Source organism: Brachionichthys hirsutus, chromosome 10 (assembly GCF_040956055.1).
Source record: "Brachionichthys hirsutus isolate HB-005 chromosome 10, CSIRO-AGI_Bhir_v1, whole genome shotgun sequence".
Classification (NCBI taxonomy): Eukaryota; Metazoa; Chordata; class Actinopteri; order Lophiiformes; family Brachionichthyidae; genus Brachionichthys; species Brachionichthys hirsutus.
Window position 1 is genome coordinate 2,095,657 of NC_090906.1, and position 25,601 is coordinate 2,121,257.

General features: G+C 48.9%; 5 protein-coding genes across 6 annotated transcripts; 2 read left to right on the top strand and 3 right to left on the bottom strand.

Moving 5' to 3' along the window:
- The first annotated feature begins 925 nt into the window (after window positions 1-925).
- si:ch211-266i6.3 (cytoskeleton-associated protein 2) lies at window positions 926-2,942 on the top strand. Its single transcript, XM_068744247.1, has 6 exons — window positions 926-943; window positions 1,071-1,765; window positions 1,872-2,151; window positions 2,228-2,288; window positions 2,389-2,593; window positions 2,681-2,942. Exons 1-6 carry the CDS (start codon window positions 926-928, stop codon window positions 2,940-2,942), a joined length of 1,521 nt encoding a protein of 506 aa, XP_068600348.1.
- Window positions 2,943-3,405: 463 nt separating this feature from the next.
- Window positions 3,406-8,628, bottom strand: stt3a (STT3 oligosaccharyltransferase complex catalytic subunit A). Its single transcript, XM_068744967.1, has 18 exons — window positions 8,610-8,628; window positions 7,980-8,097; window positions 7,844-7,904; window positions 7,644-7,765; window positions 7,347-7,492; window positions 6,546-6,636; window positions 6,362-6,468; window positions 6,125-6,289; window positions 5,838-6,018; window positions 5,577-5,732; window positions 5,381-5,472; window positions 5,129-5,284; window positions 4,745-4,933; window positions 4,529-4,645; window positions 4,340-4,442; window positions 4,064-4,252; window positions 3,861-3,976; window positions 3,406-3,774 (listed from the first exon to the last, which is right to left on the bottom strand). The coding sequence occupies exons 2-18, from the start codon at window positions 8,065-8,067 to the stop codon at window positions 3,736-3,738; spliced, it is 2,118 nt and encodes a 705-aa protein (XP_068601068.1). The 5' UTR covers window positions 8,068-8,097; window positions 8,610-8,628; the 3' UTR covers window positions 3,406-3,735.
- A 595-nt stretch (window positions 8,629-9,223) lies between these two features.
- On the bottom strand, window positions 9,224-14,447 carry ei24 (EI24 autophagy associated transmembrane protein). 2 transcript variants are annotated; one of them, XM_068744969.1, is made up of 11 exons: window positions 14,360-14,447; window positions 13,310-13,446; window positions 13,066-13,211; window positions 12,414-12,474; window positions 12,220-12,286; window positions 12,012-12,136; window positions 11,063-11,182; window positions 10,475-10,586; window positions 10,288-10,399; window positions 10,124-10,156; window positions 9,224-10,049 (listed from the first exon to the last, which is right to left on the bottom strand). In XM_068744969.1, the coding sequence occupies exons 2-11, from the start codon at window positions 13,349-13,351 to the stop codon at window positions 9,887-9,889; spliced, it is 981 nt and encodes a 326-aa protein (XP_068601070.1). In that variant the 5' UTR covers window positions 13,352-13,446; window positions 14,360-14,447; the 3' UTR covers window positions 9,224-9,886. The 2 variants fall into 2 exon arrangements, with proteins under 2 accessions (XP_068601070.1, XP_068601069.1); XM_068744968.1 differs by having other exon boundaries at window positions 10,124-10,198.
- Window positions 14,448-14,702: 255 nt separating this feature from the next.
- On the top strand, window positions 14,703-21,570 carry LOC137900186 (beta-galactosidase-1-like protein 2). The gene is made up of 19 exons (XM_068744248.1): window positions 14,703-14,911; window positions 15,186-15,371; window positions 15,449-15,517; window positions 15,877-15,972; window positions 16,337-16,445; window positions 16,537-16,629; window positions 16,703-16,784; window positions 16,865-16,929; window positions 17,022-17,106; window positions 18,089-18,226; window positions 18,412-18,492; window positions 18,573-18,682; window positions 18,785-18,931; window positions 20,430-20,501; window positions 20,619-20,697; window positions 20,776-20,863; window positions 20,950-21,061; window positions 21,131-21,247; window positions 21,484-21,570. Exons 1-19 carry the CDS (start codon window positions 14,703-14,705, stop codon window positions 21,568-21,570), a joined length of 2,025 nt encoding a protein of 674 aa, XP_068600349.1.
- Window positions 21,571-23,359: 1,789 nt separating this feature from the next.
- b3gat1b (beta-1,3-glucuronyltransferase 1 (glucuronosyltransferase P) b) lies at window positions 23,360-25,176 on the bottom strand. Its single transcript, XM_068744432.1, has 4 exons — window positions 25,059-25,176; window positions 24,042-24,553; window positions 23,640-23,936; window positions 23,360-23,446 (listed from the first exon to the last, which is right to left on the bottom strand). Exons 1-4 carry the CDS (start codon window positions 25,174-25,176, stop codon window positions 23,360-23,362), a joined length of 1,014 nt encoding a protein of 337 aa, XP_068600533.1.
- Window positions 25,177-25,601: the final 425 nt, after the last annotated feature.

Below are 25,601 nucleotides of genomic sequence, written 5' to 3' on the forward strand. Positions count from 1 at the left end.
TTTTGCATCAGTGGTGTAATTTATTTTAGATTAATTGTTAGTTTGCATCGGTGGTGTAAAATCATTTTATTTTTCTAATGTTACTTTGCATCAATTGAGTTATTGAATATTGGTTTTATTTTTATTGTTAATTGTCGATGATTTATGTACGAAGGACTTTCAACGGAAACAAGACCGCAAGGGCTTTTTAGACATGCTCCTCTTAGGCAGGATGTTTGACTGTATTTGTACTGTAATACATGCTACTGTGTGACTGTACTTGTACTCTAACATTCTATCTAATAAATATATTCATTCATTCATCTTCAAACGGAGCGAAGGAGAGAGGCATGAGAGAACGCACCCAGTCTGCTTTCATAAACGCTTTTATTTTTGAGACACCTGATTGGTTAATATTCTGGTCTCGCGAGAATTGGATAACCAATCGCAGCACTGGAGCACAAAGTTAAATTTGCTGTTTTTCCTGATTAAGCTGCTTTTGGACGCGCAAATAGAGGACGAGCAGAAAGGACAGCCAGGTAAAATAAAGTCCTCTTTATTTTATGGTAGAAGCGTGTAAAATAATATTATATTTATTTTATGAACACTTACTGATACAGTTAGAGAACTTGAACAGGAACGACGGCTGAACGTACAAGCTAACCTCCGCGCTAAAACTAAACGTATTTCAGCCGTTGACGTTCGCTAGCTGAAATCACCGGTGCCAATAGCAACTGAATTCGTTTTTATTTACCGGTACGCATACTTTGCTGTACGTGTACTTTTCTAGGTTGTTTTATAACTTGAAAGCATGTACTCTTTGTAGGCACTTTACATGAAGTACAATCCAAACGATTCGAATTGATTTTCCACAGCAACATTTTATATACGTTATGTAACTGATTACCCTTTTGCCCCGCCCAGAAACTTCCATTGAGGTTTCACAATGGAAAACCTCACACAGGTAAGTTGATGCATCAAACGAAATATTTCTCCTTTTGGATATTTCTCACTTACCGGTAGTTAAATTAAACATTAAAAATGTTCAACCTGAATACAGGTAACCTTTATTATTTTTATTTTTACATTAGGAAAACAAGGAAAACGCTCAGCCAGTGACTGGATACAAGCCCCTTATTAAAAATGATAAAACATCTGCTGCTCGTTTGCAACTGAAAAGCAACAAAAAAGAGGAAACTGCAGCAAAGAATGGTCCTCCTCGATCCAAGGTCAAACTGGTTCCTCCTAAATCCAAGGTCAAACTGTCCGACGCGATGTCGGCGACTAGTGATGGGAGACACCTACGCCTGCAGGGTCAGACCCCCCACAGAAAACGTGCTGCGAAAGACCAAACGGTTGCACATGCTCCAAAGCCAGCAGCTGCTGTGCCCTCATCAAAACCAGCCCCCGGTATGTACAAAGGCAAGATTGTCCAGTCCAAAATTGGTTCCATTTGGAAATCGAATGCTAACGGGAGGGACACCGTCCTCAACCCTGACGGCCAAAGGGTGATGAGGACGAGTTCCAAGTCTGTTGGTCACCTCCCTGGACAAAAGTCTGCTCAAACGAGGCCCAAGTCGTTGGTGAATCTACCTGTTCAGGTGTCCGGTCCTGCTCGCCTTCCTGCCAGAACCGTTCCGGCAGCGCTAACAACGGCTAAATCCGTAAACTGTAATGGTGCACAAAGCTCAAGGACTTCAGAGGTGGACAGGAAGGCCAGAAAGCCTTCCGTCTTGAGCTCCTTCAGCCAGTACCGATCGACCGCGGAGACCGCAGAGGAAAAAAGGTAGCGTTTCACACTCCGCTTTGTGTTTGCGTCGCCGCTGGCGCGTTGCAGGTCTGTTCAAAAGTGTGTGTGTGTGTGTGTGTGTGTGTGTGTGTGTTCCCCGCAGAGCAAAACTAGCAGAGTGGTTGGCTTCCAAAGGCAAGACTTTAAAGAGGCCGGCCACGACGACAGCGGCGTCTGTGAGACCGAAAGCGGCTCCCAAACAGAAGCTTCGGCCGGCTTCACAGTGGAACCCTGAAAACGCACGCGAGCCACGCCCTGCTGCTGCTGCTGGGGCTCCCTGTGCAGACGCCCAGAGGGCCCAGTCGAGCACACGCAGCAGAACACCAGGGACCGTGAACATCTCCCTCGACCCGGACGCAGACCCTCAGGAGGGAGTGGACGAGGTAAGGGAACGCACCGCTTCTGTTGGCTAACGGTTCTTCCTCGGTGCTGTGTGATCTTCTGCTCTCATTGTGACAGGTCGTTATGAACCTCTGCGATACGCTGGAGGCCATGGCGACGCCCTCTAAATGTAACGACGGTACGTTCACCGGTATCGGACCTACGCTTTGAGGTCTGCTCGGCTCACCGGCGTTCCTGAAACGCGCTTCCGTTTGATCTCCTGCCTTCGTCTCCAGCAGAACCGTCGCAGGTGAGCGAGGGATGCGGTGGCGTCGAGGCGGAGCGGCGGAAAGTAAAGAATGAATATAAAAAGGAGAAGATGAAGGACGAAGAGGGGACGGATGAGGAAGCGCGGAGTGATGAGCGCGCAACGGTGACCACACCACAGGCGGGGGGCGCTTCGTTAATAAAGTACAGCGTGAAGACCACCCCTTACCTGCAAAGGTGTGCAGCAAGGTTGCGTTTATTAAACTGCCTGATAGTAATTCAATCTGTGATCCAGTATTTCTTTTTCCCCTCGTTTCCCGTCAGTGTCAAGAAGACGATTACAGATACCAGCACGAGCTCATCCAGGAGCAGGGGCGACATCAAAGACCTGAAGTTCCTCACGCCGGTGCGCCGTTCGTGCCGCATCCAACGCAAATCCTCCCGCCTGCCGCCGCTGCTGCACGACCACGATCCCTGCGTGTCGTCGCTCGCCGAGCTGGTGAATCTGGACGGCGACGCCAACGCCTACATCTACAGGAAAAATCCTGCACTGCCGCAGGAGCTGCCCGACCAGAGCAGAGAGTGAGGGGGGGGGAGGGGGGGCATGCACGTATACTGCAGCTTGCTCTACCCGTCTGAGTTAATGGGCACTTTAACTTTTGCTAATCTGAACATGTCCGAGTTAAGAATTCGACGTTTGTTTTTGGAGGGAAACTCCCGAGCTGTTCCGGTCTGAATACTAAAGTTCTTTTAATATAAAGCTTACGTATGTTTTTCACAATAAAAGAATGTTCCTGTCTTTGCATTAACTTTCTGAGCTACTAACGGACCCTAAAGAGTCTCGCCGGCTGAGTCGAGACGTTCGGGGAACAAGTGTGAGATTTGAAGTGTACGCATCGTAAATAAACGAGTCTCAGTAATGTCGCACCGGGGTCTTGTTTATTCTGGAGTGAGGTCCAGTTTCCATGGTTACATTTAGGTTTAATTCCTCCTTGAGCAACTTCACGTGATTTCTTCGATGTGTTTCGTAAGGAAGGGAAGAGACCAGCTTGACACGTAATCCTCTTTAATCGACCACACGGTAGAAAAAAGCGCTGAAACACTGCTTCCTTTGACTTCTGGCAAATTACATTTCCCGACATCAAGGAGGATGTTTTGACGAAATCTCCCTTTGATCACGGATGAGAAGATTCATTATAACAAAAAAAAGAAAGATCATCCACCTACCCCAGAAAGACTAAACTGCTTGGATGCATTTTTTTGTTCCTCAAACAAAAAGGTAAAAAATAAAAAAGCTCCGTTCCTCATCTGCAGACTGGGGGGGGGTCGGGGGCTCAGTGCCGTGCGCGAAAAGCTCGTCTTCACCGCTGCACCGGGGTTTAAGTCCGAGAGAGTCCCCGGTTGTCCAGATCCTTCACCTGAAACACGGACCGAGTTAGAAACGTGTGAAGCATTCCCTGCGCCGCCGCGGAGAAGACGTGGCTAAACGGAACAGAGGATCTACCTTGTATATCCTGACCAGCCAGTGCTCCGTCGTGTACGCCTCCTCCAGCACGTCCAGCTCAAAGTCTTTGTTGCCAATCTCGGCGTTCCTCACTCGGTCGTAGCCGGGCGGGCGCTCTGCGGAGGAGGAGGAGGAGGAGCCGGTCAGAACCGCAGCAGACGGGGAGCAGAAGGCCCGGCGGTTCAGGCGGGACCGATACTCACTGGCCTCGGTGTAGACCTGGCCGAAGCGATAGTAGCACATCTTGTACATCAGGCAGTTGAGCAGGACGGGCGAGCCCTCGCGGTCCACCCGGAACTCCCCGGTGGGGGTGTAGTAGTCGTGCTCCTTGATGTGTTTGCCCGTGTCCGTGCTTCCCCCGATGCGGACCATCCACAGGAACTTGTTGATATCTGGGATGCAAGCGGAGATGAATGGGGAAGTACTAAACTTTGAAAACAAACACACACACACTGGTCCTTAGTTCGGTTGGGACGTACCATCTGAGGAATATCCCGTCAGTCCTCCGAAGATGACCAGGACGTAGCTGACATCCAGCTCCCTCATGATCTCATAGGCCCTCTCCTCTGTGGACGCCATGGCCTGCAGGACCCCCCCAGCAGCCCCCGTTAACACGGCAGCACCTTTAAAAACACCTTTAAGTCACCCCACAGGCCCGCCCAGCTCACCTGCCCGACCCTGGAGATGTGCGTGTTGTTCCACGTGTTGTTGTCCACCAGAATGGTCCGATTGGCCATGGCCGTAATCTGGTAGCCGTAATCCCACCAGGACATGACTTTGGCGTCCTGGAAACACGCAATGAGAAACCGCGTGGAAGCCGCTTAGGTTTGGCGCCCAGCTCACAAGCCCCCCCCCCCCCCCTTCATCGTCTGGGTACGACTGACCTCGGCGGTGTTGTGCCGGAGCCAGTAGTACGCCTCTCTGAAGTCGTCGAAGATGATGCGGCTGCCGTCGCCGCCGCGCGCCGACAGGACGATGGAGGGAGAGGAGTAGGCTTCGCTGGTCACCCACGTGGAGTGGAAGGTGTACGTGATGAGGAAGAAGGCCATGACCAGAATCATTCCGCTGGCGACCTGGGGGGGGGGGGGGGGGAAATTATTATTATTTAATAAGCTCTTGTCCAGACCGTTAATGTGAGACATCAATAATTCCTGCGTTTCCATAAAGTGAACTTCTGGAATGATTTATGCACATTAATCGTCTTTAATAATGAGGTTTTAGCAGTTTAAATCTAATGACACGCCTCTGAAGCAGCGTCTCCCACCCACCTCATTCTTAATCGGGTAGGTGGCGTCCTGCTGCTTCTTGCTCTTCTTGTCCGGCCGGCTCACATCCAGGTTCTTCATGTAGGTGGTCAGCACCTGGGACACGCCGATGCCCGACAGGATGCACATGACTGGAGCCAGAACCAGCATCAGGCGCACCTGAGAAGAGGAAGCAAGCCAGTCGGCCACCGGTGGGACGCAGGAAGCCGCGGGAAGCCGCAGGAAGCGCTTCGACGCGTAGGCGAGGCTCGTTACCATGACGGCTGAGAAGTACATGCTGGTGACGCCGTACATGATGATGAAGATCCGAGCGTCCGACAGGTTGTTGAAACAGTAATAAAGACCAACTGTGAGGAAGAGGAAGAGGAAGAGGAACAGAAACAAATGTATATAAACCCACACCGAGCTGTGAGGAGGTCGACAGGAGAGCAGGAAGCTGCCGTTCACTTACCCGGGAACATAAAGACCAGCAGCTGGAGGTCAAAGTAGTACGAGGACCAGGTGGTCGGCTGGTGCTCCGAGACGGAGGCGATGATTGGGATGTTGTTCTTGGCGTAGGACGGATCCAGCAGGGAGTAGAAGCGGCCCGTCCACGGGGAGATCTTACCTGAGGGGGAGACGCACGTTTCGGGTCTGATCCGAAGAGCGGTTTGCCGAAGCGGGGACAAGAGAAGGCGGGGACAAGAGAAGGCGGGGACAAGGTTGGTCTCACCGGTCAGCATGAGGACGGTGCCCACGGACAGCAGCAGGAAGCCGACCAAGGAGATGACGCTCTTGAACAGGACTTCAAACTGCTGGGCGTTGAGTTTGCTGCGCAGGTAGTCGACAAAAGCGTGAATCTGGCACAGGCCGAACACGCCGAAGGCCGCCATGTGCTCCGAGGACTGCACCGGCTGAGAGGGGGAGGAGGACAGCGGGGTGAAGCGGGGGGGGGGTGCGGGGGGGTGGACCACCCGACGAGACGCGAGGCAGCGCTACGCTACGCTAGCGCGTCCTCACCTGGAAGCCGACGAAGGAGATCTGCATGGACAGGATGGTGCCCAAGCAGTAGACGGTGCAGTACGCCACGTAGATGCGGTGAGAGAACCGGCCCGTGAGCATCAGAACCAGGACGTGGAGGGGGATGAGGTTGATCAGGAACACGTAGCCGCCCCAGGAGGACACCTGGGAAGAGGAACGCGCGTCATCAGGACCCGGAAACACCGGACCGGTTTGCCCGTCTGCCCGTCTGCTCACCATGTAGAAGTAGGCCAGCGCGCACACGGACGACCAGCACACGGAGCCCGTCTTCACCGCCTTGATCCACATGTAGTAGGTCAGCAGCATGCAGAAGATGGCGATGCCTGGGGGGAGACGGCACAGAGGGACTTCAGAGACGCCGCTGTCCCGCTCCGGCGCCCGCGGGCGTCGCTACCCGTACCTTCGTTATCGTAGGAGCCGGCGACGGAGCGAGAGATGTAGCCTGGCACCACCGCGATCATGGCGGCAGCCAGGAGGCCGGCCCCCGCATCCTGGAAAAAAACACAAAGGAAAGGCCAGTTAGTCACGGGGGGGACGCAGGAGACCACAACCATTAGTTGTGGTCTCAATAATTACTTCTGTCCTTCACGTTTTTGTTTCATAAATTCCACATTCTTGTTTTATAATCCAGGATTCTTTGTCTCTATGTGCTGAACCAGTTTTTAACCCTTCATCGCCTCGTTAACGAAGCCAGGCAGCTGTAGATAAACCCGTGTTTTAAGTCTGACTCCTGGTTTGTCTGTTAAAAGAAGTTTTATTTTCTTCCTCAGTTGGACTTTTCCCATTAGCAAAGAAGCTCTCCAAAGACATTTTTTTGGTTTGTTTTTATAAATTTTCACTACTTTACAACGTTTTTTTTAGTAACGTACCACGTGACCAAGAACATTTAGAGGCGAATGTTACGTTGGAGAAAATTCTGTGGTTTTTCAAAATAAAACACCTTTTAGACGCTAATAATCGATACAACGGAAATGTTATAAATTAGTTATTCTTTCTGTGCGACTCGGTAACAAATGCCTCACGGACCGGTACTGGGCCGTGGCCCGGTGGTTGGGGACCGCTGTATTACACTATTCGATCCAATGTTTGCAAACTGAGCCCAAACCGGGAACAAACACCTCCAGACTTTTGTTCCTGTTCCTGTTCCTGTTCCCGTGATTTGAGCTTTGACTCTTCATTTTGAATCGCACCGTATTCTTACCTTCAGTTCCTTGGTGAAGTGATAGGTGACGATCGCAGTGAAGGACGAGAACAAAGGCGCCAGGAAGACGCAGACGTTGCGGATGTCGATGGTGATGTGGAAAAAGTGCAGGACGTGGTACAAGAGGGCCGAGGTGACCATCAATCCTGGTGAAAGGGAGGAGAGAGATGTCGCCAAGTGAGCCAAAAACATTCACACGTTGGTCAAGTCTCAACCGGGAATCGTTCTCAACTACCCAGAAAGAAGTTTTCCGAACTCCACAGTCTGTGTAATTACTTTGTTCTACCTGAATCGTACCTGGATAAATCGTGCCACCAATAATCCGACCCAGAGGATACCACGCCCGGTCGTCAAACCAGTTGTGAAACTTGTAAAATCCCTCCTCGGTCAGGAAGCGGGTCGTACGGTAGTTGAAGTACCTGAAGGTGAAGACGAGACACGACTTTTATAATCAGTTCATGCTTGGGAACGAGGACCGCTGCAGTAATAACACTTACGGATCAAACTCGTGGATGACGCTCTCGAACCTCAAAACAGAGAAGAGTCTGGTGGAGAATGCTGAGGAGGAAGACAAGCTGGGATCAGCGATTTCAGTACGGGGGGGGGGCGTTTGGGAGGACGGAGAGGACTCACAGAGGACAGCAGCCATGGACAGGATGAGCAGCTTCAGCAGCGTGTCCTGCTTCTCATAGGACAAGCGCAGGAAGCCCAACTTCGTCATGTTTGGAAAGGTAAGGGGCAAGCCAGCGAACTACCTCACGGGAGGAGAGCAAGCATAATGGTCAGATAAAGCAAGTATTAATTAAACCAGTGCCTGACAACTCCCAGAGGCAACTTTAAACGTCTCGCCCAACCAGATAAGGCCACGTCAGGAACCAGGAAGCGCTGGAACACTTGTGCACGGATTTTTGCCAGTGGCTTGACCGATTTTGTTTTCCAAATGATCTCAAAATGGACAAAACCAGCCCAACAAATGTAACAAAGCTCTGGAGCTAACCAATGCTAACCCTTTAGCTTGCAAGCATCAGGCCGGCGAGTGTTGCTGCTGCTGCTGCTGCTTCCATCCAGTCAAAAAGTGTCCGAGTAGCTAGCAACTAGGCTAACGCTTTAGCTGCTTCATACCGTTATCGGACATGCTAACCCCGCGCCATTTTTTTAATAACTTTAAAAACATAAGTGACAACTTCCCATATTCAAATATGAAGAAAGTAGGACTTCCACATCAGTCAAAATATTCAATAGTACATGTTCTGTCAGACTCACCCGCTCTTCTCCTGATACTCGTTCACTATTCACACACAAACTTGCTGTAGCTTAACCCCGCCCTGAACATGCCTCGCGACATTTTTATTGGTTGCGCCTCAGTCACTAGCGAGCGAACGAAAAGCTGATTGGTCTTCGGGCTGTCACTCAAACTGGGTTCCCTTCCTCACGGCTGTGGCGTAGTGACGTGTCCTTAGAGAAGAAATGCACGTGCTGCCCCCTACTGGTGAAGAACTATCAATACCACGTCATTTCAAATCATGTAAAATGTAATAACGATCATTTATTACTAGAGGACGGCGTGGCTCACTGAAAGTTTATCACTCTCCAATATAGGGCAAACTTTTAATACTAAAAATACTAAATTACTTAAATTAGACACCGATTGGAAGTATATAATAACTGCAGTTCTCTCGCATTTTTTTTTACACTTTAGTTGTTACGACTGTATTTCAACCATCTGAAATAAAGTATTATTTCAACCCGTATTCCATTATTGACTGTCGCACATGTAACCCAGCAACAAGCCCGACGTGTCGTCTGTGGCTGAATCAGGAACTCTTCTTGCGGTTGATTTTTGAAACGTCTCCATCCTCACCACGATAGACAAAACCTTGAACCTGACAAGTTTTTATTGAAATCAGATCACCTTTACAAAACATCACTTGTGTATCCGTCTGCACAAACACCATGCTCTCCTCGCAGTAGTCACTCGCCATGACCTTGAACCGATGCGTGGCAGGAAGGTCGGTGACTGGGAGATTAACACGGGATGAAACTCCGAGCAAACCGCAAACCGACACGCATGTATACGACTAAAACAAAGCTCTCGGGGGGAATAAAAAGTCTCAATTAAGGACTTTTTGTTATTCCTGGGACCGCTAAGACATCGTCAATCTAAAGAGAAACGCAACATTCGATCTGTGACTCGCAACATCAAGAAAACACGGAGCGACTTAAAACCAGACGGTCCTTCGCCCTTCAAAGTAAAAAAAGAAAAATCCTTCTTGAGTCACAAGTTTGCTTAAATGTTAAAACGACATGACTTCTTGTGCTCTAATTTATTCAAGGGAGACTTACTGAAATGGCACATTGTACAAAAAAAAAAAAAGATCCACGTAAGAAAATAAGAGTACGTAAAATATTTAGCATGTGAGGCACAAAGCAGTCGATTTTTGTGTCACACTGAAAATGGGCGCGGCGAGGGAAGAAGCAGAAGAACGGATCACACCGAGTGAAGCCTCTCTTCTTCATCCCCATCTTCTCTGAGCGGGGCGTCACTGGGTGGGTGGAGCCCTGTGGCGGGCGGGGGAGGCGTGGGGCGACGGCAGCCTGTCCGAGGAGGCGGAGGACGTCAGGGCCGACTGCAGGTGGACCGTCTTGTGGAACAGCTTGTTGCTGATCAGGACGACCAGGGAGAAGAGACGCAGCTGGAAGTGGCTGCGGGACACGGCGGCGATCAGCGAAGCAAATAACTTTCCGTCGTTCATTTAAAAACCAGACTCCACACTCACTACGGCTTCGTCGGCGTTTTGGCCTCGTTGGCGCTGATGATGAAGAGTGGGAAGAGGATGGAGAACAAGCAGCCGCTGGCGTGGAAAGAGCAGAGCGGACAGAGGACACGGGTCAACGGCGAGTCCAGCGCGATTTCAACGGAACAGTCTCACCGACGGGCTACCTGATGATGTAGGAGGAGGGCAGGGCGGTCAGCAGCGCCATGGGCAAGCCGAAGCCGAAGTAATACGGCCAGTTCCTCTCGACGTTGGACAGCCGCTGATGCATCTCGACGCCTTCACAGACATCAAAGAGCCGGTTAGACCGGAGGACGTCACTCAGACCGCCGGAGGACACGCCGGGTCTCTCACCGTTGTTGAACCAGCGGTACTCGAAGCAGTAGAGCGAGTAGAGCAGAGACATGTGGAGCAGGCTGACCATCTGTCCAATGGCATCGATGGGGAAGAGGCTAACGATCATGCCCTGGAACAAAGATCACGCAGATGTCCCAACTCGACAGGCAGAAACAGGAGAGTCCACATTATGGGGGGGGGGGGATCGATTTCTGACTTCACAAAGTTGATTTCAGAATTCTAGACAGGAAATGAAATTTGGGTTTTGCCATTTTTTTTTTTTTTTCTTTTTTTTTTTTTACAGAGGACTGATGGAGTTTCATCACCCGAAGATCAATATCAGCAAAACCGGAGCCGGCGTTGGATTACATAAAGATTATGGATGAAGGATAAACTGCGAGACGCTTCATACAGTCAGCATTTTGAAGGCTCACAGCCCCTCCTCTTCGTCAGTTCTACTGTTAATAATGATCAGGACTTTATGGCGTTACAGCGACGCTGACCTCCTAAATATAAATAATTTTATTTCGTTACACGGGCGTGAAAATGAATCTATGAACTATTGGAAGAAGGAAACGGAACAGGAAAAGGAAGCGTGTGCTGAACCTGAATGAGGAAGAGCGCCTGGAGGAGGAGGTTGAAGAGCATGTCTGCGATGATCTTGCTGACGCTGGGGAACGGCTGCGCTTTATATCCAGACACTTCAAATGCCAGGTCGGCGATGTCCTGCAACGCAACGGGACAGCGAGCGTCACTTCGGCATTCAGACGGGGACGCGAGCCAACAGCCTGCCGTTCCTCTGTCGTTAGATTACGGTGCGCTTTCGGTCTTTAGCATAATTAAGATAAGAATGGTTTTCATTCACAGACAGGCATGCTGTCGTTTGCCTGCAGACAGCCTGAGGGGAAGTGTCGTGGTTTCTTTAAATCAGATTTCCAGCTGCTGGAAGGTTTTTTAATCAGAAAGAAACTTTTTTTATTTCTTATGTATATACAGGATGTATAATTGTTGGCTCTTAATTTCCATAATATAAGATATATCTGCTGAAATCTATACATCTAAAGTCTATAACATGGTTACACCGTACTCCAAATTGCCTTATTTCTTTTTTCCTCTTTAGTTATTGTTATTATTTAATGTTTATTTTATTTAATATATTTTTATTAGTAATACTTTATTTTCATTATTATAATATATGAATATATTGTTTTTATGCATTATTTTAGCTCATTATTTGCTCACCTACATACCTGTCTCAGATTATGTTTCGTTCTGATAAAAAAAAAAAAAAAAAGTTAAAAAAAAAAAAGAAAGCAACTGAAGTCACAGGAGTCAAACTGAAATCCTTGGATAGAAGGACATCGATATCTACGGGATATTTTGCTGATAAATACATTTTTAATACTGATTAATTATAGCATGTGGGAGAGGCGACAGAAGCCATTGACTTTAAAAACCCCCCAAATGTTCTGTGATTATCTCCTCTTCTCCTCGCCGATGATGCAAAGCGTTCCCGGAGCCTTTCTCTTTACGCCCCTGTGAAGCAGGGCCTCACCTGGAACCAGATCGCATTGACAATCTTGCTGAGGACGAACAGAGGGAGAACCCAGAGAGCACTGAAGACGGAGGTGAGGATGAACTCCAGCCACGACCACACACTGCCGTGGAGGGAGGGGTCACCTGCAGCAAAGGGACACTGTTGGCCGACGCTTCCCGGCGAGCCGCAGAACACCCGTCCCGCTTTCATGAGCCGCCGTACATACCGATGATTTTTGCTGTGAGCGTCTGCAGCAGTGGGATAAACGCCCGGTAGAAGAGAAACAGACTGAGCTGGGGAGAGGAAACCGAAGGCTGACGTTAGAGTTCCAGGGTCCTCGGCCAGAGGACGTCGGTTCCTTTATTCCGTCTAAGAAGCACGCAGGTGATGAGCTGGACTCCATCAGCAGTCTGCGCTTACCCAGAACACGCCTCCATTCCAGGCACAGCACTGAAAGATCCGACTCGCTACTTTGGGATCACTGAAAGAGAGCAGACGTCTCACAACCAGAGCTGCTGATCGCAAGAACACGAGAAGGGAAATGGAGGACAGGAAAACTATCTGTGGGACAATGAGCGGGGCAGCGAGCGGGACGGCGAGTGGGACAGCGAGAGGGACAGCGAGAGGGACAGCGAGAGGGACAGCGAGAGGGACAGTTAGTTGGACAGTTAGTTGGACAGCGAGCGGGACAGCAAGAGGGACAGCGAATGGGACAGCGAGAGGGACAGTTAGTTGGACAGCGAGCGGGACAGCGAGAGGGACAGCCAGTGGGACAGTTAGTTGGACAGCGAGCGGGACAGCGAGAGGGACAGCGAGTGGGACAGTTAGTTGGACAGTGAGTGGGACAGCGAGCGGGACAGCGAGTGGGACAGCGAGCGGGACAGCGAGCGGGACAGTTAGTGGGACAGTGAGCGGGACAGCGAGCGGGACAGCAAGCGGGACGGTGAGCGGGACAACGAGCGGGACAGTGAGCGGGACAACGAGCGGGACAACGAGCGGGACAGCGAGCGGGACAGCGAGCGGGACAACGAGCGCGACGGCGAGTGGGACGGCGAGTGGGACGGCAGCCTACTTGTCCGGTTTGCGCTCCTCACTCTGCGCCCGTCTCTGTGCCAGCGCCCCGCTGGCCCTTCTCCTCCGCTGCTCCTCCCTCTTGTGCCGGATCCGAGCATCCAGCTTGGAGATTGTTCCGATCCCCAATATGGAATCTTTGATCCCCTAAAAAGAAGGTTTTTCATCCGTTTCATTCTGTAAATGTATACGAGTACATTTTGTTTTTGCGTATTTGACGGTACCGTGACTTTGTGTGTGCTCACCGTCGCAACATTGCGGAGGAAGGCCCTGACGCTGTCCGTCATCTCTGGACCAGCTGCAGATCCATCAACTGCAGAAGGGGGCGGGGCTGGCGTCCTGGTGGACAGCTGTCATGGCAGGGAGGGACTCACCCAGGAACCTGTGACAAAGACAAAGATTTGTTAATCCAGTCGCCCCCCCCACACACACAGTTTTGTCCCAGACTTTCTGTACCCCGTCCCCTCCTTTGTTTATTTCCGTAAATTAAAATGTCCCCTTCTCTTCCCCCCTTCTTTTGTCCCTTTGTGATCTCCCACCTACCTTCAGTGCTTTAAGAGATATTTAGCACTTTGTGCTCGCATGTAAATCAACAACCATCATCACATCTATGACAAAAACAACGCCGGCTTAGAGAACTACTGGCAGTCGCTGCTATTTTGGGTCCATTCACATCTGATATAATTTATATAACTACCCAGAACACCTGATAAATAAAAGGTTACGGTGATTTTGTGACTGGAATCTTTCTTTTTTGTGTTGTTAGTCCCTCCTTAGCAGGACAAGGTAGTAAAAAGAAAATACAAGTCTAAAGATCTAGTTTACTTGTAGATTACCGTCAAGATTATGACTCCTATGAACACAGAAATATCGACCTGATGAATAAATACAGTTCTCTCCTCTGACTTCTTTCTGTCTTCATGCTAACTGCGTCCCCCACGTCTCAACCCGCAGCACACAGAGTGCCTCAATCATCTCTACAAGGCAGAAACATGAAGATTTAACGTTAGCAAGTTAAATCAGTGGATTAGCTCAAATTAGGACTAGCATAGAGCCAGTGTCTTAATAATCCTAATTCAGAAGACCTTAATGGTGGCATTACTAATCTGGTCTTCGTGATGCTGCTAATGTCATAATCGTTGTTTTGTTTAGAGCGCTGCTAGCTTGCTCGGCTGTGATGCTAGCTAGCTATAACCATAAACGCTCTTCCACTCATTTTATTTGGTGTTTTTCATCGCGACAACTCTTCGGCCATCTTGTGGAGGCAGAGACGAGTCATGCAGGGTCTTCCTCACCTCATCGACGTTCAAATAACTGCGTCGAATGTTCTTTTAGCCCCTTTAATTCAGCCAGCACCAAACAAACACGACCAGAGGCCAAGGCCCGAGGAAAACACATTGCGCAAGCTCCGACTTCCGGGGTTCATGGGAAGTGTAGTCTTAAATGGAGGACGAAGAAACCCGAAATGTAACTGTGGGATTTGTTTGTACATATTATTCTACTATGTTTATTATTATTTATGCGTGTATTAATAAAAAAAATATTTCAGGAAAACAAAAAAATTACATTAAATGTCGTCATCGTCATCATCGGCCCAATGTCCGTCTGTCGCAAAGAAAGGGGGCGTGTTACATATTCATGACTCCGTACCGGGGCACGCCCAGGAGGCGGGGCCTCGTTTACCCGAGCATCACGCGTTCATCTGCGTTCAGAAGCTTCTGCAAACGTCACTGGAGGACATCTGACGTCCCATCCATGGTTGCCTGGCGTCTCCGAAACGCACCCAAAAGGACACATGTCCTCGTCTGTCTCTGCATCGCTGTCCTCGTCACGTACAGATACTTCAGGTGAGTTAACCTCCTCATGGTAGTTAGTTTGTTTCAGATAGAGCCAGTGTGCATTAACTAATGATCGGTATCAGTAATAGAAATATATCATATTAAATTATTTTAAGTGATATTTGTAATAAATCTTAATCCTTAACTCAAATATGTTCCTTTCTGCCTCCCTGTAATTGCGATTCCCACACAGAACTGCTTTAACTTTCTGTGACGCGTGTCATGTGGTCCGCTCAAGCACAATAGCCTGATAGTATCCCTTCAGCTGCTGCTCCTCTTCCAGCATGCCGGCGGGGCGACGGGGAACGAGCAGGATGGGGGGGCTGGGCGCCAACTCATCCCAACTCACCTTGGGGGGACGGCCCTTCCGCGTCCTCGGGGGGTCCGTCCACTACTTCCGCGTGCCCAGGGCTTATTGGAGGGACCGCCTGTTGAAAATGAGGGCCTGCGGCATCAACACCCTCACTACGTAGGCAAACTGCTGCGTCCCTTACCGACTGTTGACCGGCTGACTGTTGATTGAGATGATGTCGCGGGTCGTTGCAGGTATGTGCCGTGGAGCCTGCACCAGCCGGAGAGAGGGCTTTTCAACTTTCACACACAGCTGGATTTAGAGTAAGCACGTCTGTCATTAAAACCGAAAGAGAATGTCCCAGAATAAGAGTGAAGAAGCCCCGCGGGACGTCTCCAGCGCTCCGCCCCGAGGTGGGGTGGGAAGACTCGGCTCTTCCCACCCCCACCCCTCATCACCTGAAGTCCCAGGGCTCAGAGGAGACGTTTGAAGCAGAGAGGTCCCGCCTGGCGACGGCGACGTCTCCCTAGCGACAGCAACTTGGCAAAGACGTTAACGACGGTGGCTTCGCCCGGCGCCGCTGTTGTTGCCGAGCACATTTCACACTCCTGAAACAACGCGGGGGGGCCTCTGGAGGGCTGAACCTAGATAGATGCTCATTGGTGGTCCTTCTGTGTTTCAGAGCTTACTTAAATCTTGCAGCTGACTTGGGCTTGTGGGTGATTTTACGTCCAGGGCCGTATATTTCCTCTGAGCTGGACCTGGGAGGCCTGCCGAGGTAAATGCATGCATTATCGTCTACGTGTATAGACCGTAGCAGGCAACAAGCTGCGCCACGTTTCATACCTGATCAACACCTCCTAGTCCTTTTTCAGCCTCCACATCTGGAAGGAAACGGCACTTCCTGTTCATAGATAGTGTTTATCTGTAGCTGAGCGTCGCCCCGAACCACGATTCTGACGGGACTTTACCCGAGAAAGGTTTGCAGCAACAGAATCATCGATCGTATTCGTTGTAACGCTTCGATCAGTGAGCCAGACAGACGAGTGGAGCTCTGCCCACTTTGTGTCCATGAAGGGGGGGGGGGGGGGGTGGCACAAGCACTCCCCCTTTCCTCCCAACTGTTTGCTGCCTCTTTGCAGCTGGCTCCTCAGAGACGGCAGCATGAGACTGAGGACGACTCACCCGGGCTTCGCTCAGGCCGTCAATTCTTTCTTTGACAAGCTCATACCGAAAATGGTTCCGCTGCAGGTCACCTTTACCTTACTAAATGCCAGAAGGTTTTTGCTTCCAGCACATCTATCGACGTCACGCCGTGAAATGAAACGCTTCTCTCTTTCAGTTCCAGAAAGGCGGTCCCATTATTGCCGTGCAGGTGGAAAACGAGTATGGATCCTTTGCGAGGGATGACCGCTACATGCTTTTCATCAAGGAGGTGATACCATCTCAGCCACGCGTCTTAGCATGCGTGCGCTAATAGAGGATGATGTGGTGCTTTATTCTGAAAGGCCTTACAGTCCCGAGGGATCAGCGAGCTCCTGCTCACAGCAGACAACCGCAACTCATTAAAGTCTGGGGGTGTGGATGGAGGTATAGCATGTTATTAACACGCACACACACACACACACACACGCACACACACACACACACTTCTGTCTCTTATCTCGCAGCCATCAGGTCAGTGAAGCTGCAGAAATTAAAGCAGAGCGACATCCAGGTTCTGAGCGCTCTCCAGGTAAGCGCCTCAACTCTCCAAGTCATTTCAGGTCAGTCCAGGTCAGGGCGTGTCCAGGTAATCACATGACCTTTCTCTGCATCGTTTGTCAGCCCAACAGCCCCACTATAGTGATGGACTACTGGACCGGGTGGTACGATGTGTGGGGTGAACTCCATCATGTGCTTCCACCGGAGGGTAACGACGGCTCGTCTTCTCTTTTGAATTTATAGATTAAATATTGTTGTCGTTTTTCCCGCTGCTCAAACCTTTAAGTGGACTGGGACACTTCAGGGTTCGGTGTTGGCTGGAGGGAAAGTTTTAAGTTAAATATTGGTTTAAATGTACATTCTGGCAGCTATTTTTATCTCTTTGATTTTTTCTTGTCACCATCAGCCACCCAGAAAATTGCAAATTGTTGCTTCAATCAATTCTTGACATAAAAATCAGACAGTTTCATGTTATAACTAGAAAAGCACTCGGAGAGCACAGACCTCCGCCAAGCAGCTCATTCCCCCCCTAATTGGATTCACACCGTCCACATGGTGATCTGGATCATCATCAAAAGGTTCTAGATTGTTCTCGGTATTTTTTTACACCAACCATGAAAAGTAAAAGTGAATCAGAGTTGATGTGTGTTTTTAACTGATTTTTAAATTCTTAAATGGGTTTTAATGTTAAAAATATATTTTTGTTTTTCCTGACCTCATTCTGGATCAGATCCAGAAGACATGTTGCATTATAGTTCATATCGGACCCCTTTATGACTGTAATTTTTGGTGAGTGAACTGAATGCAATATTTTACAAGATATGATTTTTTTATTTTTATTTAAAGCCTCCATTATAAGTAAATGGGAAAATCCAGATTTCTCTGTATCCAGACAGGAATCCGGATCGTCTCTCAAAAAGTTAATGGGATCTAAATTAGACCAAGACTCACCTTCAGATTTATTTTCATCAGGTTTTCTGTAATCCTGCTAACAACCAGACAGACACATGAGAAGCTGTTGACATTAGCGCCACCAGCAGCCAACGATGCAAATGTAAATGCAAACGTGTGTTTCAAGGCCAACCTCCTGTTGCTTCTGGATTTGTCCCCAGCTCACAATAGCCTGTTTGGGGCTTCCCTCCCTGCAGGGAACTCTCTGGTTAAAGTGAACATGTTGAACTTCTTGGCAGACATGGCGTCCACCGTCAGAGAGATTCTGAGGCGAGGCTTGTCCATCAACCTCTACATGTTCCACGGAGGCTCCAGCTTCGGCTTCGTGAGCGGCGCAGTCGGCGATCCGTCATACAAAGCGCTCGTCCCCAGCCACGGTTGGTTCCTCTGTCAGGTGCTCGAGCGCAAACAAACCGGCTGTCTTTTGTGATTTTAATTCTAATGATGAGGCGCCGCCGTGTCAGAGTGACAGAACCTGGTCCTTGTTGTCCACGGACCAGCGTAAACCTTTAATCTCCAGCGGGTGGCAGCACTTGACAACGCGTCTCTGTTTTACGTTCAGATTACGACGCTCCCTTGTCTGAAGCTGGCGACTACACGCCAAAGTACCACCTCCTGAAGGATTTGCTGTCTCGATACAGCAGTAAGTCGGTTCAACGGGGCCTGTGAAAACATGCTGCACTGCCTGACCTCTGCGTGACCCCGTCTTCGACCTGTCTGTAGAGGAAGACCATTTGCCTGACATGCCGGCGCAGCATTCCAGGGAGGCTTACGAGCCGGCCATCATGTACCAGCATCTGTCCTTATGGGATGCTCTGAGCTTCACTGAGGGAGTACGTTTTATGTAAGATTACATTTTGCCGAATTTTGCAATGAATCTCATTTAGTTTTTCAATCAAGGCGGTCATTTGACATTTTTTCCACATTTTGCGCAGCCATTTAAGTCGCCAAAGCCAATAAACATGGAGAATCTACCCGTGAACAACAAGAATGGCCAGTCCTATGGCTACACGCTGTACGAGACCACCATCAGCAGCGGCGGCGTGTTAACGTCAGGAGACAACGTCCGGGACCGAGCCCTCGTGAGTCGGCAGTGTGCACGATGACGAACGCATCATGTTTATAAATGAAACCAAACTGAAAGGGAACGTCTGTTTTGGGGGAAAAAAAGTTTTTTAATAACAAGTGATCAAAATTGAGAAGCCCCATACACAAATTATGAGGCGTGGCAGCATGGTGGCGCATTGCGCCCCCCCCCCCTAATTTGTCTAAAAGTTTTGTGTGTGTGAAGGATTGTCTGTTCATGCGGCCTTGCCATGAACTGGCGGCTTGTCCAGGGTGTGCCCCGCCTCTCCCCCGTTGACTGCTGGGATAGGCTCCAGTACGGACCCGGTAACGGACAAAGCGGTTCAGACGATGAATGAATGAATGAACATTAGCTTAGCATGGAATCAGAATTGATCTATTCGCCATCGTCAGTGAAAGGATTCACAAACTAGGATTTTTTTTCTCGGTGCAATTGTTCAACATGAAACATAAAATAACGACAAATAAACAAATGCAAAACTACAGCACTTGCGCTATAGGGCTACAAAAACAGACTCTGGGAAAGATTCCTACATTTTTGTGCCTTTGATTTTTAACTGGGGAAACTGTAAGAAATGACAAATTAGAGGGGAACTCAGACATGCGATGATTGCAAGTGACTAATCTCTGCTAGTTTACCTGCTGCTAAAGGTAAAAGGTGCCCCCCACCAACATCCTGGTAGCTTGCACACTACCTCCACCAAGGAAATCATTCGCCTAGTTTCATCCATTTCTATTGATTACTCTGGAGATTATGAAGTAGATCTCACAAAGAACGGTAAAGACATTCTGGTTAGCGTGGGTGCTATATGTGATAGGAGCAATACTATCAGAGACATCACATATAAAATACCATATACACTACATCCAGTGGAGTGGAGACATTTCTCTAGCTATTGAGGGCCACATAAAAAAAAACTTCTCTGTCTCAAGAAAACATATTTTTTTTATTCATTCACTTTGCATAGAATGGATTTAAGAAACAAAAAGGGTTCAAATAAATAGAATATAGTTCAAATAAATAGCATATATAGCATACCCCTTTACTGATGAATTGCCAGTTAAAACCACCAATTTGACCGTAACAGCTGGGGAAACACACAGAAACAAGGTGTAAGCTAAGTGCCACTCTCACATCCGTCAACGTTACAACAAATATAATAAACATTTTTATTAATGTACATAAAAGTAACACAAAAATGATCTAATAATGCTTTCCTTACCTAATAAACAGACTTTGTGCCTCCGTCAAGGCTTATTTCAAAATAAAAGCATCAATATACGAAACAGGAAGTCACTCATAGCTGCGTAGGACGAAAGGCAATAACCGCCAAAATAAAACACTGTCGTTATCGTTAATATATGAACAAAAGTATGCAGGGTTATTTACATAGAAGCATAAAGTACCTTCAGTTATTGAATTTAAAAAAAATCCTTATTTCAATCATTCCGATCATCTTACACAGTTCTGACTCGATCTATTTTTCCCTTCAGGTTTTCGTAGACAGAAGCTACATTGGCCTTTTCAAGCGGCGAAGCCGAGAGCTGGCTGTTTCCGATGAGAAGGTACGGCATCAGGTAGTCGATGAAGTCACGATGAATCGCTGAGTCTTATTGTGACGGATGATCAAATCATCGCAGTGGAGCGTTGCAAAAGACTTAAAAGGCAATCACTCCCTGCAGGGTCGGCGTACTTTAAGTTTATTGGTGGAAAACTGTGGACGAGTTCACCAGGGAAGGAACCTTGATAAACAACACAAAGGTGACCAGACAGACAACTTGGAGCTCGTTGCTATTGAATCGGTCACATACAAGCCAGTTGTGGTTTGTTTTCTTGCAGGCCTTGTGGGAGACATTTTATTAAACAATATGCCCTTGAGGGATTTTACAATCTACAGCCTGGATATGAACCCCAGCTTCATTGATAGGTTCGAACCCTTTACTGAACCTAAAGCATCACATGTCAGTTTCTTTTTGCTGTGATAATGCCTTTGATGTGGATTCCTTATTTCAGTCTTTACCAGGCATCCTGGAAACCTCTGCCTGAAACGCCAAGCTTCCCAGGTTTTTTCATGGGGAGGCTGTTTGCCTACGGATACCCGAGTGACACATTTGTCAAACTACCAGTAAGCGTAATCATATCGTTTTTGTCATGTATGTATATAACAGAGTATAAATGTTCTCTGCGTCCGCAGGGCTGGGAGAAAGGTGTGGTCTTTATCAACGGGTTGAATCTGGGCCGCTACTGGTCAATCGGTCCCCAGCAGAACCTTTTCCTGCCCGGTCCCTTTCTCAACAGTGGAATCAACCAGGTGGTATAAAAAATGTATAAAATGTTGATGTGTGTGCTTTAAAATGAGAGAGGGGAGTTTGGAAACGGTCAAATCCTACGACTACTGCCACCTGCTGGTGCTGTTAGGTATCTTCTTTCACGGGAACAGAACGGACACGCTAGTCAGCTGTAATGTCTCTATTTTTCCACACGGGGGAGCTACTTCTTCCATTTCCTGTTTGTGTGACCCTCTCTCCTCCTGCCCTCTAAATGCAGGTGATTGTGTTTGAGGAGCAGGAGGGAGACTACAAGGTCCACTTTGAAGAAACACCTGACCTCGGCATGGCAGCAGACATCCAGTGACATCACCACCTGCATATTTTTTGTTGTGTGTTGTGTGTAAAATTGTTTTTTACAAACATAAAAAAAGAAATTTTACATGAAATTCTCAAATTCAGGGATGTCTTTGTCGATATGTTCCTTTCTAATTCTATAATGTTCATATAAGACACAGAAACAGAGGCATTGACGTGAGCTGTTTATAGCCATGTGCATACACAGTTAATAATTTATGCGTGGGGATGACAGTCATGGTTGATATTTTTTCAATTTGTATGGATGTTTAATGTTTAATTTTAAAAATTAAAAACACATAAATGGGACAACTCTCACCGGAAATGAAACGGGAGCAGCATCGAACGGTCGTCGGTAGTCACCCTGGCAACCAAGGAAACTTTTTACACTCAGAGAACATTTCAGTCGGAGCCGCTGCGGGTCACTGGGCTATTAAATCCTGGCTAGCAAGCCGGGCCATTCCTTGCCGTTAATAACTGTCCTACAGCTATTTGAAAGGATGCACGTTCAGTTTTTAGAGTGACGGCCTCATTATCTCATTGACTCGGGCTCATCACTGGCAAGTTAATGGATACACTTACTGTGGAATAATAAATATTTCTGCTGAGAAACCTTTCATTCACTCAATGGAGTCTCATTTATCTTAGGGAGAAGCCTGTGAAGCCTTAAATATGAGTATACCTGCTTTGTTACAGCACACCAGGAGTAAACAGGAGCAACTCTTAGAGAGGATGCTGTAATCAATCTGTGTCTCTGAGGGCCGTTGGGCTCAGCAGGTGAGGAGGGATAGGACTCCTACTTAGTGCAGGGTTCAGGAGGCTATCTAAAGAGCACGCTGTTGTACTGTACAAGTGGGGCGGGCTCAGATCCCCTCGCTGCTGTCCATCGCTCAGCGGCCAACGCCGACTCACTCAAGACAAGGATCCCTTTGTTCCTCCGTGCAGCCCTGTGCCAGGCAGCCAGCTCGCATCGCAACAAAGAGGTCCAATTGAATGCTAATTGGATGGCTGGCTGGTGCTGCCTGCACTCACAGGGCTCTTTATTGCTCGCCGTGCCATCTCTTCCTGCAGTTTTGTGTCGTGCGACATTTGTTTCAGCTCTCCGGGGAGGCGTTTAGCGGGCAGAGCTCCTCTTGGCGACTCCCAGCAGCTTCCAGCATCAGCCTGTGCTCCGAGCGGAACAGGCTTTGTGTTGTGTAGTTGTGCTTTGATGGCCTGGTCGGTTCCCACGCATGGCCTGTGCTGCCCGACACCCCCCACCCAGGTGTCTCCGCGTTAAAGCTGCAGCCATGTTTTTGATCCCGGCGTTCGCTTCAAGGAGCGGCGAGCTGTGCGGCGTGAGCGCAGACGGATTCCCTAACCTGAAAACGACAACGAGGAAACGGGATGCGTTAAAAATAAAGGCTAACCAAGCAGAGGTGCAGGTTGTGGCTGGGACTGTGTCGATGAATAAATATCAGGTACATTTTTACCCCCAGATAGAAAAACAGTTCATCAAAAAGGTAATGGTTTGACTAAAACCAAAATTAATTGCATTTTATGTTGATCAGAAAAGATTAGCTTTCCAGAGGACGGCTAATTAAGCAGAAGCTGTGGCGTCTTTTATTTTTTTAATTCTAACAACTGCACGGAAACAATCATTCAAACATGTTCTATAAAAGATCAAACATTCCTTCCGTGGCAGAAGCAGATCTTTGGTCTTCCCTCAAATCCACCCTGCGGGGGGGGGGGGGGGGGGGGGGAATGGGTTCATTTGCATTTCTAAATCCCTGCTCTTACCTGCGTCAGGTGAAAGTGTGTCATATCTCCACATGAGCATCTGTAAATCCCTTCTTGCCCTCGTTCACCAGCACAGGCTTCTCCGTCCTCGTGTGCCACACTAACACCTGCAGGCAGCGGGAATGTTCAGTCTGAGAGACTTTGCATTTGTAATCTGCGACATCACATATGCTATAACATAAAGTGAAAGGCAGGACGCAGCACGCTTTTAATGAGCAGTAAACGCCCGATGGGCTCGAGGACGGCAGGTCTTTCATACTTTAAGCGGAACTCAGCGTGCACAAAGCTTCGTTTTCTTACCTTAGTGCAATTAGCAGCTTTAGGCTCCAAGTCGCTTAAGCTCACGAGCTCCTTGAGCAAGCTGCTCTCCTGGTAGCCTCCCTTCACCCCCCGTAACTTGAAATAAGCCCGAGGACTGGCGAGGATCAGGCGCAGGCTCACCGCAAACCCGGCCATGTCGATGGCAAAGGGCCGGCGCGGGTCGAACACAGTCTTCCAGCCGTACACCTTGCCTAGGGAGTTCACTTTAGGCGACTCGTACCGTAGGCCGCCCACAAAGGCCACGGGCCACACAGACACCGTTTTGGTGGAACGCATCTGGAGGTCGAAAAGAGATCATTCCAAGACAGACTAACCTGAACTCAGCACACACATCACAAAGACTAAACCGATCTGCCACGTTGGGGTTTCGCCTAGCGGTACCTCCTCAAACAGCGCCAGGCTGTACGTGTTGTCATCATCGGCAAAGTAGACGACCCCGGGCTGGCTGCTGTTCACGCTGAAGGACTCCCGGAGCCACCGCAGCGCCAGGTTCCTCTGGATCGTACCCCGAGGGATTCTGGGCTCCTTCGCGTCCGTGCGGATCTTGTAGTTCCTGGGCGTCTCCACATTGAGGTGGGTGTAGTTGAGTCCCGTGTCCCGGAGGAGATGGCCGACCAGAGCGGTCCTCCTCTGGGAGTCCTCCACCAGAATCCAGTGCAGGTTGGGCACGTGCAGCAAGGTGCTGGCAAGACGCGTGAGTTCCGCTTTCTGCACCGGCCGGCTGTAGGTGGGGGTGACGACGTGGATGGCGGGGAGGACGTCGGACCAGGGCGGGGGCCGGCTGTAGACGTACTCCGTACGAACCACCTCGATGATGTCCCGCTTGTGAAGCGAGCAGGAGTCCTTTAGAGCAAACGTGCTCCTGGAATTTAAGCGAGCTCCACGTCGTTCATCTAGGGGGGGTAATGGAGTGAGATGGGGCGGGGCGAACCATGTGCTGTTCATATTACATGCATTACAGCATAATCCATGTCTCCAAAAGCCCCGAGATCCCAGCCTGAAAGGATTTAAACGGGTTTAAGCGGGTGTTTGGAGGCGAGAGCAAACCAGAGAACCCGGAGAGAACATACAAGACTCCGCCCAGATGGGAATCGAACCCGGTACATTCTTGCTGGGGAGGCAACAGCACTAACCCCTGTTCCACCATGCCACATATAAATTGTTTCCATTTCACAAATATGGACTTTAGATGAAAATAAATCAATTCATTGTTTTAAATGATCATTTAATGTTACTGGCCCTAAAATTTGAAATCTGAACAATTTGTGTGCTCGGCCTTGAGGGGGGGGGGTGTGGTCTCTGAAAGAATGCGGCCGTAGCGTTTTACTGCAAAGCTCCATAAACATCTTGTGGAATGAGAACATTTTAGATAGTCTCTTCATCAGGGGGGGGGCAAACCTTTGCCTTTTCGAGGCGCGAGCAGAGGAGTGACGGTGCTCCGGTGCCAAACGGTGATGAGCAGCGTCCACGGCAACACGATCAACACTATGGCAACAATGTCTCGTCTCTTCGGCATCTCCGGGGTCGGTCCTGCGTCACGCCACTTACCTGTGAGGATGCAGCACACAGAACACACACAGGAAGCGGTGAAGCGCGGCGTGGAGGCGTGCCCCGTGAGAGGAGGAGCTAACATCACATTAGTGATGTCGTTCATTAAACTATGAGGTCATCTGTTAATGATTTAGAGCAGATTGAGATAACTGAATCCGATTTTGTAATTATTTGAATGGAGAATTGCATTTAAATATTATTTTGGTTGTGCACATGGAGCAAAAACATGGCGCGATCACATCTGAATGAAACGCCGACGGCTGTATTTAGCATCCTGTAAATGACATGTAAAATGACATGTAAAAGCCATTACATGAAAGGATTTGACCTTTTACAGGTAGCATTACAGGAAGAAAGGCCAAATGAATGAGGTTTAATTATAATAACATT

Excerpts from the sequence above, each read along its gene's own strand:
- b3gat1b (XM_068744432.1), bottom strand. The coding sequence starts at position 25,176 with ATGCCGAAGAGACGAGACATTGTTGCCATAGTGTTGATCGTGTTGCCG. Across the intron at positions 24,554-25,058 it reads CGCGCCTCGAAAAGGCAAAG|ATGAACGACGTGGAGCTCGC; the intron begins GTTTGCCCCCCC and ends TACCCCCCCTAG. Across the intron at positions 23,937-24,041 it reads GCCTGGCGCTGTTTGAGGAG|ATGCGTTCCACCAAAACGGT; the intron begins GTACCGCTAGGC and ends TTCGACCTCCAG.
- stt3a (XM_068744967.1), bottom strand. The coding sequence starts at position 8,067 with ATGACGAAGTTGGGCTTCCTGCGCTTGTCCTATGAGAAGCAGGACACG. Across the intron at positions 7,766-7,843 it reads GTCATCCACGAGTTTGATCC|GTACTTCAACTACCGTACGA; the intron begins GTAAGTGTTATT and ends CTTCACCTTCAG. Across the intron at positions 5,285-5,380 it reads TGTACTTCTCAGCCGTCATG|GTGCGCCTGATGCTGGTTCT; the intron begins GTAACGAGCCTC and ends TCCTCTTCTCAG.
- si:ch211-266i6.3 (XM_068744247.1), top strand. Across the intron at positions 2,152-2,227 it reads CTCAGGAGGGAGTGGACGAG|GTCGTTATGAACCTCTGCGA; the intron begins GTAAGGGAACGC and ends TCATTGTGACAG. Across the intron at positions 2,289-2,388 it reads GCCCTCTAAATGTAACGACG|AACCGTCGCAGGTGAGCGAG; the intron begins GTACGTTCACCG and ends CGTCTCCAGCAG.
- ei24 (XM_068744968.1), bottom strand. The coding sequence starts at position 13,351 with ATGACGGACAGCGTCAGGGCCTTCCTCCGCAATGTTGCGACG. Across the intron at positions 13,212-13,309 it reads TCCTCCGCAATGTTGCGACG|GGGATCAAAGATTCCATATT; the intron begins GTGAGCACACAC and ends CCTTCTTTTTAG. Across the intron at positions 11,183-12,011 it reads TCAATGCGATCTGGTTCCAG|GACATCGCCGACCTGGCATT; the intron begins GTGAGGCCCTGC and ends GTTGCGTTGCAG.
- LOC137900186 (XM_068744248.1), top strand. The coding sequence starts at position 14,703 with ATGACTCCGTACCGGGGCACGCCCAGGAGGCGGGGCCTCGTTTACCCG. Across the intron at positions 15,973-16,336 it reads GACCTGGGAGGCCTGCCGAG|CTGGCTCCTCAGAGACGGCA; the intron begins GTAAATGCATGC and ends GCCTCTTTGCAG. Across the intron at positions 21,062-21,130 it reads ACACATTTGTCAAACTACCA|GGCTGGGAGAAAGGTGTGGT; the intron begins GTAAGCGTAATC and ends CTGCGTCCGCAG.